The sequence below is a fragment of the Prosopis cineraria genome, unplaced genomic scaffold (assembly GCF_029017545.1).
Source record: "Prosopis cineraria cultivar Desert tree isolate PC_DT_omini unplaced genomic scaffold, ASM2901754v1 PC12, whole genome shotgun sequence".
Taxonomy (NCBI): domain Eukaryota; kingdom Viridiplantae; phylum Streptophyta; class Magnoliopsida; order Fabales; family Fabaceae; genus Prosopis; species Prosopis cineraria.
Window position 1 is genome coordinate 39,786,800 of NW_026555343.1, and position 20,181 is coordinate 39,806,980.

General features: G+C 34.1%; 3 protein-coding genes across 6 annotated transcripts; 1 reads left to right on the forward strand and 2 right to left on the reverse strand.

The window, feature by feature from the left end:
* The first annotated feature begins 859 nt into the window (after window positions 1–859).
* LOC129288590 (uncharacterized) lies at window positions 860–4,854 on the forward strand. Its single transcript, XM_054925237.1, has 2 exons — window positions 860–2,892; window positions 2,981–4,854. The coding sequence occupies exon 1, from the start codon at window positions 1,460–1,462 to the stop codon at window positions 2,516–2,518; it is 1,059 nt and encodes a 352-aa protein (XP_054781212.1). The 5' UTR covers window positions 860–1,459; the 3' UTR covers window positions 2,519–2,892; window positions 2,981–4,854.
* A 2,942-nt stretch (window positions 4,855–7,796) lies between these two features.
* On the reverse strand, window positions 7,797–12,333 carry LOC129288065 (PHD finger protein ALFIN-LIKE 3-like). 3 transcript variants are annotated; one of them, XM_054924402.1, is made up of 6 exons: window positions 12,005–12,333; window positions 10,885–10,948; window positions 10,282–10,314; window positions 9,597–9,825; window positions 8,850–8,976; window positions 7,797–8,325 (listed from the first exon to the last, which is right to left on the reverse strand). In XM_054924402.1, exons 2-6 carry the CDS (start codon window positions 10,919–10,921, stop codon window positions 8,056–8,058), a joined length of 696 nt encoding a protein of 231 aa, XP_054780377.1. In that variant the 5' UTR covers window positions 10,922–10,948; window positions 12,005–12,333; the 3' UTR covers window positions 7,797–8,055. The 3 variants fall into 3 exon arrangements, with proteins under 3 accessions (XP_054780377.1, XP_054780375.1, XP_054780374.1); XM_054924400.1 differs by lacking the exon at window positions 12,005–12,333 and adding an exon at window positions 11,068–11,926; XM_054924399.1 differs by lacking the exon at window positions 10,885–10,948 and having other exon boundaries at window positions 12,005–12,332.
* A 2,025-nt stretch (window positions 12,334–14,358) lies between these two features.
* On the reverse strand, window positions 14,359–19,182 carry LOC129288064 (nuclear transcription factor Y subunit A-3-like). Of its 2 annotated transcripts, none has more exons than XM_054924397.1 (6): window positions 19,001–19,182; window positions 17,760–17,843; window positions 17,360–17,651; window positions 16,909–17,048; window positions 15,118–15,285; window positions 14,359–15,034 (listed from the first exon to the last, which is right to left on the reverse strand). In XM_054924397.1, exons 3-6 carry the CDS (start codon window positions 17,622–17,624, stop codon window positions 14,657–14,659), a joined length of 951 nt encoding a protein of 316 aa, XP_054780372.1. In that variant the 5' UTR covers window positions 17,625–17,651; window positions 17,760–17,843; window positions 19,001–19,182; the 3' UTR covers window positions 14,359–14,656. The 2 variants fall into 2 exon arrangements, with proteins under 2 accessions (XP_054780372.1, XP_054780373.1); XM_054924398.1 differs by lacking the exon at window positions 19,001–19,182 and adding an exon at window positions 18,891–18,950.
* Between the last annotated feature and the right edge of the window lie 999 nt (window positions 19,183–20,181).

Genomic DNA, 20,181 nt, shown 5'->3' on the forward strand with positions numbered 1-20,181 from the left:
ACAGAAGACCCATCCATTTGCATCCACATCCTTTAAAGGGGAGGCTGCCATCCAATCAGCAGCAGAATTACCTTCACGTTTGACAAACGAAAAGGAGAGAAAATGCAAGGACTTTATGATAGTCAATAAATCTTCCAGCAATCCATAGCAAGGCCAGGGAAAATAAGAAATATCCTTGTGAATTAAGGTTCGAAAGAGATCAAGACAATCCAGCTTTATAATAACCTTGCCTTCATTAAATTCAGAGGCTAATTGTACTACTTTCTTGCAAGCGAAACTTGGGTTTAGTTTTAACCAATGTAATTCAAGATCAACCATCATCCTCACTATATTGAATAAGTGTTTGGTTCAAGTGGCAACTACTTATACTAGTTTAAAAAGAAATTTCAAACTAGATTCTTGAGCTTGATTGGAATTTTTTTTTATTATTCTAAGAATTAGTGTTTTGTATAACATGTTATGGGAATAAAAAAATGATAATAAAAATATTTTTTTCATTTCCTTTTGTTCTCTAAAATAATGATTTTAAAACATTTAAAAAATGTTTTTATTTTTTATTATTCGGAACAATCTTTTATTTTATTTTTTTAGAACATAAAATTATCTTTAGAACAAGTTACCATACAGATCTTAAAGTTTTATTTAACTTCTAAATACTGCACGCTAGTTTTTTTTTTTAAAAAAAAAATTACTGTGCAAGTTACTACATGGTGCACTTCACATGTGATCACAACTCCAGTCACCGGATAAGGGTTTCCACGTCACTCGCGGATTCGGACAACACGTCCCCCTCATTCATTACTCACACGTGTCACTTTCGCTGTACTATCCTCGCAAGCTCTGCTGCGAGATTCCCCCCTGCAGTTGCCTCTGTTCCCGGTCACCGGTCTCGCTTTCCCTTTCACGCCATGCCCGCGAATCGAAACCTTAGCATTATTCTCTCTCTAGATGAGTTCCTCCTTGGAGGCTAGAACTCCCCACTCAGCCTCGCCTGGTTTTGTACTCGCTCACTGTATATGCTTCTCTGATGTTGGTGGTTGGCTAGAATTTTCCGGCGAGGTTTGATTATCAGTCGCCGGTGGCGAGGATGATCGGTTTCCTGGTATGATGCGGTTGTAGTTCCCTGTTTGTTTACTCAGAAATGTTAGATCTATTCATCGTGGCTCATGTTCGATCTAAAACCTGGTTCCACAAGAGGAAAAAATTGGCTTCATTTGGTTAATTCCTTCCGATGTTTTCTTCAAATTTGTAACGCATGTTATTGGATTGCCGATTGTACAGCTCGTACAGTTAAATTTTTTTAACAAGAAGTTTCCCTTTCTTTGTTTTCCGTGTTCCTTTGTTGGATTGTGGGGTTGTACAGTTAGTGTTTGAGATGACGAGGTTTGGAAGAAATTGAACTATCGTTTGTTTCTGGATTATATCTGGCATTTTGTTGCATTTTTGGAGGTTTAAAAAAATGGCGAAAATGAGCATGAGTGAGAGCGATGCCGAGGAAGAATCGGCACAAGAAGTTCAAGTCCCGACTGATATTGATTGGCATATGCTTGATAAATCGAAGTTTTTCTTCCTCGGTGCTGCCCTTTTCTCAGGGGTTTCAGCAACTTTGTACCCGATTGTTGTATTGAAAACCAGGCAGCAAGTAGCTCAATCCCGAGTTTCTTGTATTCAAGCTGCATTTTCACTTGTCAGGCATGAGGGTTTCCGAGCATTGTACAGAGGTTTTGGTACTTCCTTGATGGGTACAATTCCAGCTCGAGCACTGTATATGGCTGCCCTGGAGATTACTAAGAGTAATGTAGGTACTGCCACGGTTAAGTTAGGATTTGCAGAACCAACTGCAGCTACTATTGCCAATGCAGCTGCAGGTTTGAGTGCTGCCATGGCAGCACAACTTGTGTGGACCCCCGTTGATGTGGTGAGCCAAAGGTTGATGGTTCAAGGTGGTTATAATTCAAATAATTCTAAGGCTTCAGCACATCTGTATGTCAATGGGATTGATGCATTCAGGAAAATTCTGATCACTGATGGTCCCAGAGGTTTGTATAGGGGGTTTGGGATATCTATTTTGACGTATGCACCATCAAATGCAGTTTGGTGGGCTTCATACTCGGTTGCACAAAGGCTGATTTGGAGTGGAATTGGGTATTACTGGGGCAAGAGAGATGATAAGGTCAGCAATTTGGCAGCTGATGTATTGAGGCCAGATTCAAAAACCGTAATGGCAGTTCAGGGAGTCAGTGCAGCAATGGCTGGTGGCATGTCTGCCCTAATTACCATGCCATTAGACACAATCAAGACAAGACTTCAGGTCTTGGATAGTGATGAGAATGGTCGTCGAGGACCAACAGTTATGCAGACTGCGAGGAAATTGCTTAAGGAAGGTGGTTGGATGGCCTGCTACAGAGGGTTAGGACCTCGATGTGCTTCAATGTCAATGTCTGCGACAACAATGATCACCACATACGAGTTTTTAAAACGGCTTTCGACAAAGAATCAAGACGTTCTGACAAGATAGAAGATTTACAACAAAAGAGGAAACAGAAAGAAAAGAGGTTTTTCTCCCTCTCTTCTATGCCTAACTCCTCATTTTCTCTCCACTTATCTCACCTTTCCCACCTTTTTTCCCCCTGGTTTTTCACCTTTACCTGGCCAGCATGCTGCTTGATCAATGTAGGTTATTGCTGGATGCTGGTACCTTTACATATATTGTGGAAATAAATATTTCCTTACACCTGTGTTTTTTTTGAGTCTCGGTTTAAACAATGCAAATGCTTGGCTGGGGTGTCAAAGTTGGACGATGTCAAGTCATGGATGACTACTGATGTTAAAATCTGATCATGCAACTTCTGGAGAGTTGTGTCTTTGTTTAAGTTCTGGATATCAATATTAGTAAGCTCTTTGCAGTTGAATTGGAGCTTAATTACCCAGAATTTGAAACACTTTCTAGCTTCTGATTACTTTTTTCTTGGTCCGTTAGTAATTTCATGTGGAAAATCAAGAAGCTTGATCAAGTAGTATTGCTGCTCTGGAGTTTGAGCCACAAATCTGGGATGGGCAACGTACACCCAAGCCCTACGGGTATTCAGAAGAGTTGCTTGCTTGGATTTATGGATATTTAAGGGTATGATAATATGATAACCACCCTGCTTCACCTGCCTAAACCTGGACTCAGTAATGTTATTTATTTAGGAAGAAATGCATAAGCACATCTTGCACTCATCTACCACTAGCTAGTATGATCTTTAAAATCCAAATAATTGACCTAATGTTTTGCAAACTTGGGAGTAGACCTTTTCACACCTTTCACAAATTATCATTTGCAAATCTTTAGATGCAAACCTATAATTTCAAGGGAAAACACAATCGTTGTTTCTTATAGTTTTATTGGATTTTGATTTTAATCCCTATGTATTTTCTTTTTTTTTTTTTTAGTGTTTTCAGTCTCTACACTGAAAACACAAACTCTATAGGGATCTGAGTAATAAACATCACCCAATCTTGTTGGAACTATAGGGATTGCAAACGCTGCAAAAACTAAAGGGAATAAAAGTAAAATATGATAAAACTATAAGGATTTATGATTGTAGTTTCCCTAATTTCAACTAAGATTATCATTATATAATTTCACTTTCTCTTCAACAATTCCATTTGCAGTTTCAAACCAAGGCAACTTTTCTTCTAAGATTCTTCTTGGGATTTTGAAGCTAGACACGACAAAAATTTGTCCAAGACAGCCACAATTTTCATTTGTTTGCAATATTAATTTCATACCTTGGTTGGTACAGGCAAGACTTGCTAAGCACCACTTCCTTCTTTATTTTCTCTCTTTCACAAAAATCCCGACTTCCAAATTGGTCTCCAAGTCTTCTAATAAAAGGGTCTATTATCTAAATTTTGAGGTAGACAGTAGCCATTTGTAAGTGGGTTGAAGTACGGGAGAGTCTGTCGATTGTTTTCCTTATATTTATACATACATTTATTGAACTATCATATTATGGAAAAAGAAATTATCCAAATAGCATCCTAAATGTTTTGAATTATATTTATGATAGTTATGATATATAGATATATATTATATTTATGATAGTTATGATATATAGATATATATTAGCCAATTAATTATATTATATTATGAAACATTTTGTAGTGGCCTTATCATATCTGATTTGTATGTCTTTTTACATTTCTGGAATGTTGAACAGATTGGTCTTTTATATTTAAATCCATCACCACAAGTTTTAACTCAATAACTCAGCATAGAATCATCATGTAAAATCTTGAGCAATTATTTTTTATTTTTTATTTATTTATTTTATAAATATATATATATATATATATATATTTGCTTTGAGCGGGTAAGTCTTGAGAAATTGCTGAACCAGCGGAAGAGATGTTTTTATTAGTTTTCATGGAGCGCTGGAAAGTATTCATTTGTCTGACACGTTAAGAATCCATTTGCACGATTGTATTTTACTTTGCCTGTTCTCTTGCTATGTAACAATGTTATATGTTTTGGGGCTAAAATTATGAAGTGGGAGGATTTTGCTTGATGTAACCTCCTAGATACAGTACTGCATTTAGTGTTGACTATCTTTCTGTTGATGAGATAAGGTAACTTCTGTACTAGCAAGCATATGCCTTGTTCATTAATGTGCTTGAAGGCACATTCTACCTTGTGAAGGAGAAGATGGAGAAGCCACTTTTGAAGCTGGAGACAAAACTGTTAATTTCTGAACATTCAAGGCTGATGCATTGTAATAATATAACTCTAGTGAAAGGGGAAAGCGAGGGCATAATGTGGAAAATTTTCTTTTCATGTAATATTCAGTATGTATTTAATATTTATGATCATTTTGAATTTGTATTTTCATTTACTGATATGTAGTTAAAAGCATCCTATTCACGCCGATTATTTTACTAGTGGATTATTGTGTATTGAATATCACTCTTAGTTTGATAATAATAATAATAACAACGACTATTGGTTAGAGATGTGTATAGCAGATTACAACCCCAGCTTGTATTTTGAGATATGATGTAATTCCAAATCTAGCACTCTTCAGTAGGGGGAATAAGCAAGTCGACGCAAAGTTCATAGTTTATGGATGATATAGTGGCTTAAAAGAAGAATGGTATTTCCTATTATGGCTTTTGCATCAAGTTTTGCTGTATTTTTGGTGTGGTTGTGTTTGCGGGCGTGCCAGAGGAACCGATTCGTAAACGGTGTGATGAACTTGATTTTAAAATTGAATTGAGTCCTGGGGTCCTTCGCTAACATGATGCACGTGTTCAAAGATAAAGAAAAATGGGAAAATAGAGATAGAGAAAAAAGAAAAAATTGCATGGTGATTGTAGGCATGATATTGATGTTATTATGAAAGAAATTAAAGAAAATATAATTTGAAAATACAAAAGAAAAGTGCCAGAACAGCGAGATTTTAGTTCTACTGGGTGTTGTTCTACTAGATGCTGGAGGACTTTTGACCCAAGTCCAACTCATCTGTGCTGGATACTTGCTGCTTGGGAGGAACTTGATAGGATTTTTCAAAAGGAAGTTTTTGTACATTGTTCCTGATGTTGAAGGTGTTGTTGGTATTGAAGAAGTTGGAGAAGTTCTTGTGTGTGTCTTGATTTCATTTTTATGGGAAAAATGACAGTTTTCTTTTAGCTCTACATTCCCTTTTTTTTTTTTTTTTTGCAGGTCTAAGCCTTCTTCCACTTGTCTCATTTGCTCAAGAGTATCTGTTATCACATCCTCATATTAACTTCTTCCTTCTAGAAATATGGGTTGCCAAAGTTTAAATTTTAACCCAGATGTTTTTATTTACATTTTTTTATGACAAAATACTTGAAGGCAATTATGGTGCAGAATTCATGAATCATGAATATATATTCATTACTTATTCATTTTTTTTTTGGGTTAAATAGCAAATTTGTCTTAAAACTTTTTCTCCAAAGGTACTTGACACCCTGAGTTTTTTTTTGGAATATTTTTGCCCTGAACTTTTAAAAAAGAAAGCATTTTTATCCTGCTGTTAAATATAAAAAATGTTGACCATTAAATTGAAATTTGATCAAGGGTTAAATGGTATATTTATCTTGAAACTTTTTCTCCAGGAGCGCTGGGTATTCAAAACTTTTGTTTGGATTTTATTTGCCTAGGAATTTTTAAAAATGGAGCAATTTTGCCCTTTCTTCTCCTTCGTCGTCCTCTTCATTTTCCTCCTCCTCTTTTACCAGCAAAGCTTCCACACTATCATAAATTAGAGTCCAAATATAAAGCAGGGAAAAATGGTTGTCCGAGATTTGCGAGCCTCGCAAGGAGTATCACATTAGGCTCGGCACTTTTGTCTCCCAAAAATGACTACTAAAGCCCACAACGTCATTGCTAAAGCCCACAACATCATTGCTCTGTCCATCAAAGGCAAATCCACCATTCTTAACTTCCCTTAGATTGCCATCATCCTCCTCTGACTTGGCATGTGCTCCTTGGATAGTTAAATTGACTCAATGGATAGTTGATTGTTTTTGAGTATAGGCATAGGTTTAGATGATTTGGAACTGCTTCTTCTTGTTCTTGCTGATGTTATTGATGCTAATAGAGGTGTTCTTTCTATCTAGATGGATTTTTTTTTATAAAAAAAAATTGCATGGCTATAAGTGGCAATTAAAGTCAAAGTAACGGTCAATACTGATAGCAAGGAAAAATTGCTCTCCTTTTGAAACTTTCAAAAAAAATAAACTCTAAACAAAAGTTTGGGATATCTAGCGCTCTTGAAGAAAAAGTTTTAGAACAAATATGTCATTTAACCTTTAGTCAAACTTTGGTTTAACGATTAATATTTTTTTATATCTAATGGTGAGGCAAAAATGTTCTCTTTTTGAAAAGTTCGGGACAAAAATACTTCAAAAAAAAAAGTGTAGGGTGCCAGATGCCCCTAAAAAAAAAGGTCCACGGCACACTTGCCATTTAACCTTTGTTTTTTTTAATAAGAAAAACAATTTTTAAGTACTATTTATGACATCTTTGTGTCAATTGTCCTTTATTAAATGACAATTTTTTACATTAGGAAAAAATTAAAGATTACTCATAAGGTTCAAATTTTTTAATTTCAAATATAATTATTAAGATTAACTAATTTTTTTAACCAGTGTAAGTTAAAATTTGCTTATATTAAATAAGGAAGAAAATATACATGTGTGATAAAGACATGAATTGTATAGTCTTTGAAATAACAATATATGCTAACATTTTTTTGTTGAAGGAACTAATGATTAAGTTTATATTACAATCCCAAAAGCACAGCACATAAATGGCTCATCCTAGCCATAACTTACAAGCAATTCTTCGACAAGACAAGGGTTTTCCGCTTTAAACCTTGGATTGATAAATTGCATCCACCTCGGATAAGAGCCTTTCTTTTTCATGCTTTTATGCTCAAAGGTCATAAATGTAGTGAGTGAACTCAATTACATGAATGCTACGATGTCGTAATTATAGGAAAATAAATCTCACCATTTTTTCGCCATTCATCTAAAGTAATTTAAGAAAAATGCTAAACCTGATAATAAGATTAATATTCTTCTGTTCCCTGATTATTATTATTATTATTATTATTATTATTATTATTATTAATCTTGGCCACTAATTATAAATTTCCAACAAAAATTCCACTGTCCGCATGAAGATTTTCTCAGTATATTTCTCGTTCACAGCAGTCACGTTAACTAAAAGCGAAGCTGGTGTTCTCAAGGGTTCGAGTTAACTAAAAGAAGGAAACGAAAGAGCAAAATAATTGAACAGAACACAGTATTCCGCTGGCTTTGAATTATTTTAAAATTTCTGACTTTTTCTGAATGACATAGATGAACCTAAATCATCACCGGGAAATTCCTAGTCTGGAAAAAAGGAGGATAAAAAAAAAAAAAACAGAGAAAAGAGAGAGAAGAAACTACACGGGTAAATATGAACCTATCCATGGACTACATATGAAAAAGTAGATCAACCAGACCAAGAAAAGATAGCAATGCTTTCCAATGAGAACGTGGCTATCAACACCGAGCTCTCTTGTTACTGCATGATGGGCATTTGTACTGCTTGATATGCTCTGCCCTGGCGGGGGTAATCTTCACACATTTTCCATGGAACCAGTTCTCACAGATGTCACAGCAAATCCAGAACTCATCGGTACCGTAATTCTCGCCACAGGCCCCGCACAAGGTATCCCCGTGTTCATCATCTTCAACTTCCTCGTCTGGAACTTCGTCTTCATCTTTTGGTTGCAATGCCTTCGATTGTCTTCCCTGACTTTCTAAAGATCTCTGCACCAGAAGCCAAAAAAATATAAATGAGAAAAACCAACTAGCTCATGAGTGTATAAACTCTTGACACTATGCTCACAAGCACAAGGGAAGGATTGCAGGAATCAATCAGTACCAACAAATATCCCATATATTTAAACAGGCATCTTGACATGGGCTCAAATAAGTGAAAAACCACTAGCCATAAGCCATTTTTTTTAAGGGTTGTGTGTGTGTGTGTGTTCTTATGCTTATCAAATTTCTACCTAAGCCATGTATAGTTTCAATACATGCATATTAGCACATTGTATCACAAATTTCATAATATTTGTACCAAATTAAACATCTCTCTTTCTAGACTAAACTCGAGAAGCAAAATTAACTCATTGACCTTGTGGCATAATTACAAAAAAGGCCTCCATCTAAAAACAGACAGCGCCCAAGACCAACCAGGATTTCTTTGCTACGCAAGGACACAATTATTAACCTATTAATGAACAAGTTTTACTTCTGAAGTGCAATCACAAGAAAATCCTATTTACCACCTTAGAGCCAGACTTAGATTTGCTGCCACTTTGATTTGAAGACTTCTCCTTCACTTCTTTCTTTGCTGCACCAGTAACAACTTCAAAAATTGTTGGCATATCATTGATCATATTGAAAAGTCGTTTCCTGCAGGGAGAACCACATGTTGATGGGTAAACAAAAAACTTATATATCATACAAGCATTTTTAACCAACAAAAATTATATGGTGACCAAAGGAACGTTAAATCATGATTGCTAGATCAAAAGACGAATGTAATAGGAAGTTAATATAAATTATAATGAATAAAAAAGTCCAAATTATCCTCATTGCTCCAATTAACATGAGTCATAATATATGAAAATGTTGCGCATATTATTCTACAAATAATCATCTACCAAGAATTAACATGTTTGCCTCCCAAGGTGGGCAACGACACTTCAACAAAAACAACAGAGGCAAATAATCACCATGTTGTAAGCATACGATCAATCGAGACAGAAAACCAGCTCCTATGTGGGACAACGAATGCACTAACAGGGAAGTAACCTTTCCCATCAAGGGCCAAAAAAAAAAAAAACAATGAGCATAAATAAAATGTCATCATAAATCAGCCCACCAAGATCTGAGAACCCAAAGTACTTTCCTGCTTTTAAATTTTAATAGCCAACTCAATACAAGTTTTTTTTTTTTTTTTTTGGGTCCAAAACCCATACAGGTTAATGTAAATATAAAATTTATGCAGTTATGCCTTGAATACAGAATACCTGTCAGCTCTATCAAACCCAAATCTGGCTCCAAAATAGAAAGCCACAGAAAGTAACCATGTATCACTATGAACTGCTACTAAAGACAACCAGTCTTTTTCTTGCATGCCATCCCTGGCAAAATTAATTCCCAGAACAGGCTCCGGAAGTTCTGGAGGAACTTCTTCAGCAGGTAGGTTCACTTCCCACTGCTCACTAGGAAGTCCATACAAGCACAAATTCTCCTTCTCTGAAAGAATAGTATAATCATAACTAAAACAAAATACCAAAAGAGTAGAAAAGCTACAAATAAAGGAAGTATGAGCAACGCTGACCTATTTCTGATTATAAAATAAAGTACATAACTAATCTGTCAATGCATGTAATACAATAAGAAACAGAGGGCTATATAATACGTTGTTCACTAACTACACTTAAAAAGGAAAGAATTTAAGCTGGAGACAGCCCAAAATAGGATTCAAATGATATCATGAATCAACACATGAAATGTCTTAAATTCTTAAAGAAAGCATTAGAGAGCATTGAACCATCTAGCAGCTTACAAAATTTACAGATTGGAAATGCAAAAATATTTGCACATAGTGACTTTACCACCACAAACAATATCATTACACATCAGTAACTTACTGAAGAATTTTGCAGAAAAAGAATAAATGTATGGAGAACTAAGGACATTCCTACTAACCGGGGTCACATTGGTTGTAAAAATCTTCAACATCTGCAACAGCATGACCAAACAGAAATAATCAGCATGGCTTTGCAACTCATATAAATGAGAAGATTCAGTGACAAAATAATCAAGAAATTATATTTGGAACTAACAAGACAAGGTAATACTGTTTGGTTCGCGCACACTCAGCACAGAACAGAAGACCAAGATACGTCATCTATGACCCTTCTACAGCATTACTCAGGACTCTAGATATTCAAGCATTTAAACTCATAGAACTCATATAACTTATTTTTCCCTTTTCCTTATCCTATTTCACCCAATAACCATCACAAAATTCATACCCAAGTGCTGAAAATATTTTTAGGGAAAAAAGTTGAAAAATCAAGACTTCTGAATCAAGTCCTTTCAGAAAATCTCCAACAACCTCAGCATCAAGTGTAAAAAGAAGCCTAAGCCAGCCACACTGGAAGGCAAATGACAAGAAGACTTACGAGAGAAAGAGAAATGCAAATATCCAGAACCTTACAACAGAAACCAATTTTCTAGTCAAACAATAATTGTAATTTACACCAACGTAGATAATTCCAGCACCAAACGAAGCCTTGCAGGTTATACCTAAAGTTACCTCTGTCCATCTCACAAAAGAGCGCATAGCTTGACTGTACAGTATACTAACAAACTGCAATGGAAACAACAACCGAAAACTATTCACCACAATTTTTTTTTTTTTTGTTTCCATTTCATAGCATGACTGAGCAACAATTGAAAATATAAGATAATCTTTTAAACAACAAATACCAAAGTCAACAGATCCCTTTCCATTCTCACTTCTCCAGAGTTCACGGCTCATGACATCCTCCAATTGACACTTCAAGAAATTAAGAACGCAACAAAGAAACAGAGCCCTGCTATTTTGAAATGGATGTAGAAAACTCTGAGCAGAAAACATTACTAAACACAGAATTCAAAATTCCCCACATGCAACATTCTGCAACTTCCTTACAGCAAGGACCCAATTTTCTAATCAATCAATAATTGTGATCAACACCCAATTTGATGGAACCTATTCCAAATTCAGCCTTTCACTGGTTATAACCAATGCTGCACCTAAGCCCATCACACAAGAGGGAACGTAATGCCTTGCTATTCCGTAAGCTATTACACAATTTTGTGGATACAATTCAAGAGATAAGTTTAACTTAAAGAGCTAGAAGGTAAAAATAAACCGCGAAAAATGTCCTCCCACGATATCTTAGATAATAGCAAAAAGCTAAGGTTAGTAAAAAAAATTTAGAAACTCCCACTTTTATCAGAAAAAATACTGGTGGGTGGAAGAATTTCTGCTCCTCTTGACTCATGAGTAAAATGGATAATAAACAATCGAAGGTACTGGACAATCTTATCAACCAAAAAAACACCGAATTCAACAAATCCCTTTCCATTTTCCTCCCAAATATTCTTGAGATAACTCTACTGCACTCACTCCAATTTACACACTAGGAAATCAAAACTAACGAAAATAAATAAATGAATAACTATATGAACCCTACTAGTTCGCAACGAAAGTTCAAAAGATTTGAGCCGAAACAAACTGCAAACGCCGAATTAAAACTTCTCCCTTCCCGTTTATTTTTAGGGGTATTCACGCGAGCAAATTTCAATACTAGAAAAAAATAATAAAAAAAAGAGAGTAGAGAATAAAGGAAAGAGAAACAAAAATGCAAGACGCATGTACCCGTTGTAAGGGCTTTAATCAGACCAGTTCTTCGGCCCTTGAAATCCCTGAAAACCTCTTCAACAGTGCGAGGATTATAATTTGTGCGCGCGTCCATTACCCTTGCTTCCCTCTCAAAGTGTCTCAAGAAGCAAAATCGGGGGGGAAAAAAAAGACTCCCTCTGTGCACAAAACAGAGGATAACGAGAACCAGGCTGTTTAGCAAGAGGAGATTGAACGGAATTTTCCGGTCAGAAGGTGGTGTAGTGGCTCTTGCCTTGAGAAATTCAGAAAAGGAGAAGGACGCAGTGTAGAATTAGAAGGAAGGTATTTCTTCATGGAATTGACTTGGGTTTTGATATTAGGTTTCCTGATTTTAAATTTAAATTAAATGGGATGAATAATAATTTAACCTATAAAATATATAGATTTTTTAAACATGGAAATCCTTAATTTGGATTGGAGCAAATGCAACGTGCGTGTATTTTCTGTAAATTATATTAAGTAATATTCTTTTAACCTCATTTATTAAGTGATAATGAATAAATGTTGACAAGTGATTTGATTGTATATCTACATTATTATTCATGCATCCAAATGGATTTTTTTTTGTCACAAATGGAATTTTTAAAAAAATAAAGGATTTAATTACATTTTTAAAAATTTAATTTTCTCATTGAGTTTTGTGTATTTTCTCTCTCTCTACAATATTTTTATATTTAATTCAAACATTTTTGCATCCCTAATCCATTTCAAATTTTGAATTGTTTTTATATATAAGCATAGCATCATACTTCTAATTATTATGTTATACATATATAAGATTTTTTTTTTCCTGAAAATGCATGCTCTGTTCAATTTATATGACAGTGCTAATCAAATTTTGCATGCTAATCAAAATAATTATTTTCTTACTTTAAAAAATTGACATGTCTTTTTTGTTATCATTAATCCTCTTTATAATATTTTTAGAAAGAAAGTCTCAATATGGCATGATTTAAATCAAGTCAAACCAAGCCTAACCAATTACAAAAATAATATGTGCAGGCCAAGAATCTGTTAGTTTAATGGCACTCTGCACCTCTTATTAAGAGAGAGATTATGGGCTTAATGGCTCAATTTGCTATTGCTTGAAGGTCACCCTTTACCTTAAGGAAAGAGACAGGCATACAGATATATTAGTGTTTGTATTTGATTCATTAAAAAAAAAAACACACAATTTACACGTCATACATGTATTGAGATTGACATTTATTGTAATTAATTTCTATTTTGTCAGTGATCATCGAAATATCTTGTAGGAATACTTTTCAAATTATATATAAAATAAAAACAAAAAATACTGTACAATTACTCACTCCAAGTTATTGTCATTGTTTATGGAAATTGAATTCATTTACAAGCTTAAGTGAACCTGAAGGCTTGGAACCTTTTTTTTTTTTTTTTTTTGCCTTTTTTATTTGGAAACTAATTTTTTTTTTATGTGTAATTTAAATGAATCAGTATAGTTGTGTGGTATTTGAAATGAACAATATTGCTCATAACTAAGCGAAAATGTGGCTTTTTACCATTTTTATAGATATACTGATTTTAATATTTCTGTTATCAAGATCTTTAATTAAACATGAATGAATTGATACAGAGCCGTGAACATGGGAGGAGAAAAGGGAAAGCAGAGAAGAGAGAGAGAGAGAGAGAGAGAGAGAGTAAAGAGGAAGAAGAGAGAATATAGAGAGGAGAAAATGAAAGAGTGATAAAATAATATCACTTCTTATTCATTCAAAAAATATACAAAACAAATATGTTAAGTTACTCCTTAGATGCCTTCATTTAACCCCAAAAATAAATAAATAATATTCTAAAAATCATAAAATTAAATGAAAATATAACAATAAATGTTGAAAAATAACAATAATGATAGTTAGAAACAAAATATTTCTAATTAACATGACAATTAAAATAAAATATCTCCAAATTTCAAATCTCTCCAAATTCAATTACTTGTTTTTCTTTTTCTTTCCACCGATGACTTTATTATGTTTTTTTAAACAAATATAGAATTTCTTAATTATAAATCCACTTATAATGTTATCTTCAAAAAAAAATCTTACTATAATGTTATCTTCAAAAAAAAAATATTACAAATTTCAAGCATTATAAAAAAAATGATATAAGTAACAATGCTTAAATTTGACTCAATAATACTAAAGATTATATGATTGTATTAAAAAAAAAAAAAACAGAGAGAGAGAGAGAGAAATACCAGTAACTCATATCCGTTGACAAATTCATGAAATTTATTAACCAACTCATACGAGAGATTCAAATCAACCAGTGAAAAAAAAAAAAAAAAAAAAAAGAGCCTATACTCTGTATTTGACATCAAGCTCCTCATCCTCATTAGCTTTCATCCAATTGTTCCTAAAACACACACACAAACATTTCTTGTTTTTATTAGGATCTAATTCTACCACATCCTTATGTTTTTATATATACAACACATGCTTAATCTATAGATTGGGTCAGTACCTAAAATCTCTCCTGAAACACACTAGTAATGGGAATACACAACATAAATATGAGCCAAGGATGACTTCCCAAGGGATTCGAGCAGTGATCTTTTCCAACTGAAAGCTGAAGAAAAAAAACTGCTGTTACTTCCCATTCAATCTGTCACATGAAGACCGATACACGGTGTTGATTCTCATCACCACTCATATCAACTGAGAAACTTTGCATTTTGCTTCCAATATGAGAAGGATATCTTCCACACCACCTCAAATCTGATTCATGCTGCCGCTGGAAGATATCGTCACTGTTAGAAGCACTTGCGATATCAGGACAGGTGACGGTCGATGCACTGTCTCTGCAATTTTCTAAGCCAAGAAATTCAGATTCTGGTGTATTAACACTCTGACGATTCAACCTTAGGCGTTGGCTTGCTGAAGGTAGTTCTGATGATTCTTGAAGCTTTTTGGTGTTAAGAAAGCGTCCACCAGAACCTCTGGCTCTCTTCAATGCATGTAGGTGCCGAGACTCGTGAAGATATGGCTGCAGAATAATTTTATCATCTCAGTGGGCTCAAGGACAAGCGATGTCTAAGAAAGATGAAGGGAAAATGAAAAGGCACTTACTTTCCGAGTTTTGTTGAGCTTGTTCTGTGCTTCGAGTTTCGATCGATACTGCCTTCGCCTCAGAATTGCGTGATACTGTTTTGCATTCACAAATATGGGTTCTTCAGTGAAGTCAAGCGGAAGCGGAACTCGAAGAGGAGCCATTCCCATTAGTTGAGCATGATGGATCTGGAGAGAGATATACAAATGGCAGATGTTTCAGATATACGAAACTATTTTTTGACCACTTTTGCTTTATGCCTTTAGCTCATGTTTCATGGCTTTATAGAAATTTTCAGCTCATTAGTCACCTTACAAACAGAATATATAGAGCAAAAGAGAATCTGAAGAGAACAAGCCTGAAGTGAACAACCCCATTACAGATAGATAGCCCACTTACTTTCTTCATTATCTATCCATTTGGTATCATAGCAGGAAAAGGATTCCCCCAACAGTTCTTAAAAAAATAATTTTTTCATGTACGGGTATTATGGTTATTCTATCATCAAAATCACTTTTTCCTTTTTCATTCCATTTCATTATGTATATCAAACAGGGAAATCAAAGTCAACAAGCACAACATTCAATCTTGTAAAGATTACTGCATTTCTTAAAATTAATAGTATGACAAAAATAGGGTCAATGACAGGAAACAATATCCCCACCAAGATAAATTATTTTACTAAATCAATAAATCAGTGAGAGAATAAGAGAAAAGGAGATGAAAAGGAAAAAACTGAAACACTTATTATTAAATGCAAAGATTCTTTATAGGCCTTGCTTTATAAAGATTGAGAATCTGTAAGGCTGGAGCAGACAATAACATGTAGTACAATAAATCTAAAAAATTTAATATGCATGGATGACAAGCTGAAAAGATATGGACAGTTGATTGACAATTTAAAGTGCGCACATGGCTACACAAACAATTAGCAGATTCAACTATTGCAAATCTTACTCCTCAAAACATGCATCCACTGGGAAGTCCTTTGAACCGAGGCTTTGCTCAGAATTTATTCCTTTTAGGACAAGTTTTTATATACTAGCATGCTTTTACCAATATAGGCATTCACTCTAACTCTTAAGTTCAACTGAGGGCGGGATCGTTGCCTTTGAAAGCTAAGAATTGGACATGGAAAGAGGGGGGGGGGGAGTCATTGTGTAATGCTATTATGTTAATGGGGTTATCGTTATCATTATGCAACAGTATTTGTCTTGAAGAGGTAGGGGCGTGTTGTCATTTTACACCTTACCTGCCACTTTTTTCTTACTTTCCATTCTTTTCATTTTCATGTCCTTTTCACCATACCTAAGACCCTGTTAGGGACAGTGGCGAGAAGGGAAGGGAAGTAAGACTTTATTCTTATTTTCTTTGATCTAAATTTGAATCTTAATTTTTTTTTTGGTTAAAATAAGTTTGGATTGAGGAGAGTAAATGAAAAATAAGACATTGTTAATATTAAAATTTCATTTCGCTTCTTCCCCCCAATCCAAACCATAACCTTGATAATAAAGCCCAAGCCATTCTTAGAGCAATCATAAAAACCAATAACAATTTTGATTCCATCATACAAACTTTTCAACTATATATTATACTGCCGATCACAAATCACCAGAAACAAGGAGACAAAAATATACTAATAAAAGAAAATAGCAAACTCTAATATCTTAGGCTGTAATTCATATGCAGCAGCTTAAAGACATTGGGATTGATTATGGGATACAATATGTAACTGACATGTAAATTACAAGGAACATATATGCATCTATCTTACATACACAGAACATCAACACAAGCATGTATCTACTTACAATTGATTGATTATGATCCAGGAGTGAAGGGAAGGTAAAATCCTGTCTCCCCACTGATGACCTGATGAGACCTCCTGAGGACTTTCCCTCAGTTCTGCTAGAATGAGCAGAAGAACTGCTATATTGCATAGAAAAGTGACCTGTCATTGGAAGCAGGGAAAACACCAATTAATATGAATTGTGAAGTAACAAACCAATGCAATTGAAAAGATTTAAGCATGATATACTGTAGATGTCATTATTCTACAAGATGCTAAGTAAGTAGATATTATGCAGCAACTAGGTTGTTATTGTATATTTGCATTACTTCCTGTTCATGTCTTTTCTTTTGTCATCCATAGTTCTTCTGGAGCTTCAGCATAGAAATTTTATCCAGCAGTAGTAGAAAACCAGTTGGTCAAAAGTTCAAAATTACATATACTGAATAGAATTCCACTCCAAATAATAATACCTGAGTTGGCTGAGACACCTCTATGATAAGATTGATCAGTTGGCTGGGTTGAACATGAGTCCTGTTCTTGAAATTGAAAACTAAACAGCTTAGTTTTAAGAGATTGCTGTGGGAGAACTCCCATTTTTAAGCTCAAACTTTTGGACATAGGCGATTCTTGTCCATGAGATCCAGATGAAGTTTTCCATGATGAGCATCCAAGAAAATCGGGGGATGTTGAATGAGCAGAACATAGGCCAAAATCTTTCTTGCATGAACATTTCATTGTAATCCACTATGGCTCAACCATTACCTGTTAAAATACCAATTCACTGGAGCTTCAATATGAAATGAGGTAGAAAACATGTATTTGGCTACATCTTTCTCAATCATCAGCAACTATCAGTCCTGAATAGTATACCTAGCGAATTGCTGTTGCAGTAACTATTAGCAGCTGAAAATTGAAAAGCCTGAACTAATTGAATGAACTTGAGTCTGCACTAATCTGAAAATGTCAAACCAGAGATAAGCAAGAAAAGGCTATATAGGCGCAAACAAGTCCACATGTGCATACATGTCTGAAAAGAAATCACTGTCTTGTCAAAAGGAAGTCAAGACAGAATGAAGAATTGTATAGAGAAGATCCTATGAGGACCTCATAAAGACTTGAATTAGAGTATGAAAAGAATAATCAGTTATCACTGATTAATACATAAACTCTTGAATTCTCATCCTACAAGTAATCAAGAGTCATGAATCATGACATCTGAATTGGCTTGCAGAAAGGAAATCAAAGACATTAGTTTAAGCCAGTTCAATGTAATATTGATCGGCTAAGCTAAGAAACAGTTCGGCTGATAAATCCTATGATCTTTTCAGGTGTTCCTGGCATTCCTACATCTAATTAACAATTAACTGTCAAGCTGAAGAGAACAAAGGGAAAATGTTTCAACAGACATAGTGAACTACTCAAAAACGAAAACTCCTTTTTATTATCATTCTCCTGGACATTTCTGCAATGAAATGTATCATCCGTGACCCAAAAGGACACTGGTAAGCCGATAATTATATTGAGAACAAGGAAAAGGAAGTGCTCTCTTCCACAATATAAATATATATATATATATAGTAATTCAAATTTACATAATGAGCAGATAAAATCTAAAAGAAGAAAAAAGAAAAAGAAAAGGAAAAAGAGATATCAGGAATAGAATACAGGGTATCCTACACGTGAATCGTTCAAGGGGGAAAATTCCTCAAATGGATACTACAAATAAGAAAAAGGAAAACAAAATATCGAGATGAGGAGTTACAGAAAAGAATTCCCCACCGCCAACGCTTTCAAATGATAAAATGGTAAAAGCCCAAAAAAAGAGAAAAGCTTTTCATAAATGGCCAGCACGCAGAATATTCAAACAAGAAGAAACAAAATCAGTTTTTCGCCCGCCATGATCAGTATATGTCAATTGCTAAGTATATCAAGAAACAAAATAATTGCTCAGCACATCAATTTTTTGTCAGCTATAATCAAACAAACTTCTAACTTTCCAACCTAGAAGAAGAAGAGCTCCACCATCCTGAGCTTAATGAAAAAACTATGTTAACCCAAAAGCAAGTGAGAAGATTGAAAAGAAAAGTGAAAGCTTATTAGAAGAGAAAAACCTTTAGAATTCGAAAAATTGAAGAGGAATAAGAAATGGGATTTGGCATTAGTCAGAAGTGGTGCATGTCATCTTCCTCCAAAGCGCAAAACAAACTCACTATCTGGGAGTATCAAAACGACACAGCTTCTGCTCCTTTTGCCTTGGTCTGCAATTCTGCATTGAGGACCGAGGGGACGTCTCCTAAAACGATGGATTCATCAGCATTAATACAAGTGTGCAGCTCTCACAAGTCACAACCCCACAATCCACTTTCTTGCCTTTTTCATTATTTTTAATTTTTAATGTGCATTTTCTCTCGGGTGTTATCTCTGTCGCGTTACTTTTTTGGGTTCCTTAAAATTTCTATTTTGACTTTGTTGATTGCAGATGAAAGATACCCTTGCTTTATGATGGATAAGCTAATGAGAAAAATATTATTTTTATTCTTATACTTTGCTTAAATTTTTATATAAATTTTTATATTTTTTTTGATATTTTAAATCTCTATTTTTTTTAATCTACAAGGTTGGCCCTTATATTTTTAAAAAGATGTTAATATGATATAAATAATATTAATAATATTAACATGTCAATTAATAAGGTTAATTTTATTTTTACATGTCAAACTTACACTGACATAGAATTTTTAATAAGTAAAATTAAAAAAAAAACTTATATGGAATTTGTTCATCATTTAAAAAAAATCCTAGTCAATCTTTTTGTTTCATCAAATGTAGGTTTTTTTTAAATTCTTTTTATTAAAAAATTTCATGTCTATATCAATTGGACACATGAGTATAAAATTGATAGTGTTAATTAACATGTTAGTATTATTAATATTGTTTATGCCATATCAATATTTTTTTGAAAATGTAGGGACAATGTTGCAAAGGGAGGATAATGTAAGAACCGGAAACATTGAATATAAAGTGTAAGGACATATACCAACATCCAATCAAAATGCAGGAATCAAAAATAGTGTTTTTCCTAAGTTAATCAAATTTACTATCTTTCTTAAGGCTTGATTTATTATTATTATTATTATATATCATTTTGATGTATAAGAAATAGTTTCTATATAAATTTATATAATACATTTTTTTAAATGATTACTCTCTTCGTTTAAAAATGTAAGACATTTTTTGAGGAGTTAGGTATTAAAAAATGTAAGGTATTTTTAGTCTTTTGAGGTGTAATCAT

Excerpts from the sequence above, each read along its gene's own strand:
- LOC129288590 (XM_054925237.1), top strand. The coding sequence starts at position 1,460 with ATGGCGAAAATGAGCATGAGTGAGAGCGATGCCGAGGAAGAATCGGCA.
- LOC129288064 (XM_054924397.1), bottom strand. The coding sequence starts at position 17,624 with ATGAAATGTTCATGCAAGAAAGATTTTGGCCTATGTTCTGCTCATTCA. Across the intron at positions 17,049-17,359 it reads AGGTGTCTCAGCCAACTCAG|GTCACTTTTCTATGCAATAT; the intron begins GTATTATTATTT and ends TTCCAATGACAG. Across the intron at positions 15,035-15,117 it reads AGCTCAACAAAACTCGGAAA|CCATATCTTCACGAGTCTCG; the intron begins GTAAGTGCCTTT and ends ATTATTCTGCAG.
- LOC129288065 (XM_054924399.1), bottom strand. The coding sequence starts at position 12,101 with ATGGACGCGCGCACAAATTATAATCCTCGCACTGTTGAAGAGGTTTTC. Across the intron at positions 10,315-12,004 it reads GATTAAAGCCCTTACAACGG|ATGTTGAAGATTTTTACAAC; the intron begins GTACATGCGTCT and ends ATGCTGTTGCAG. Across the intron at positions 8,977-9,596 it reads GGGTTTGATAGAGCTGACAG|GAAACGACTTTTCAATATGA; the intron begins GTATTCTGTATT and ends TTCTCCCTGCAG.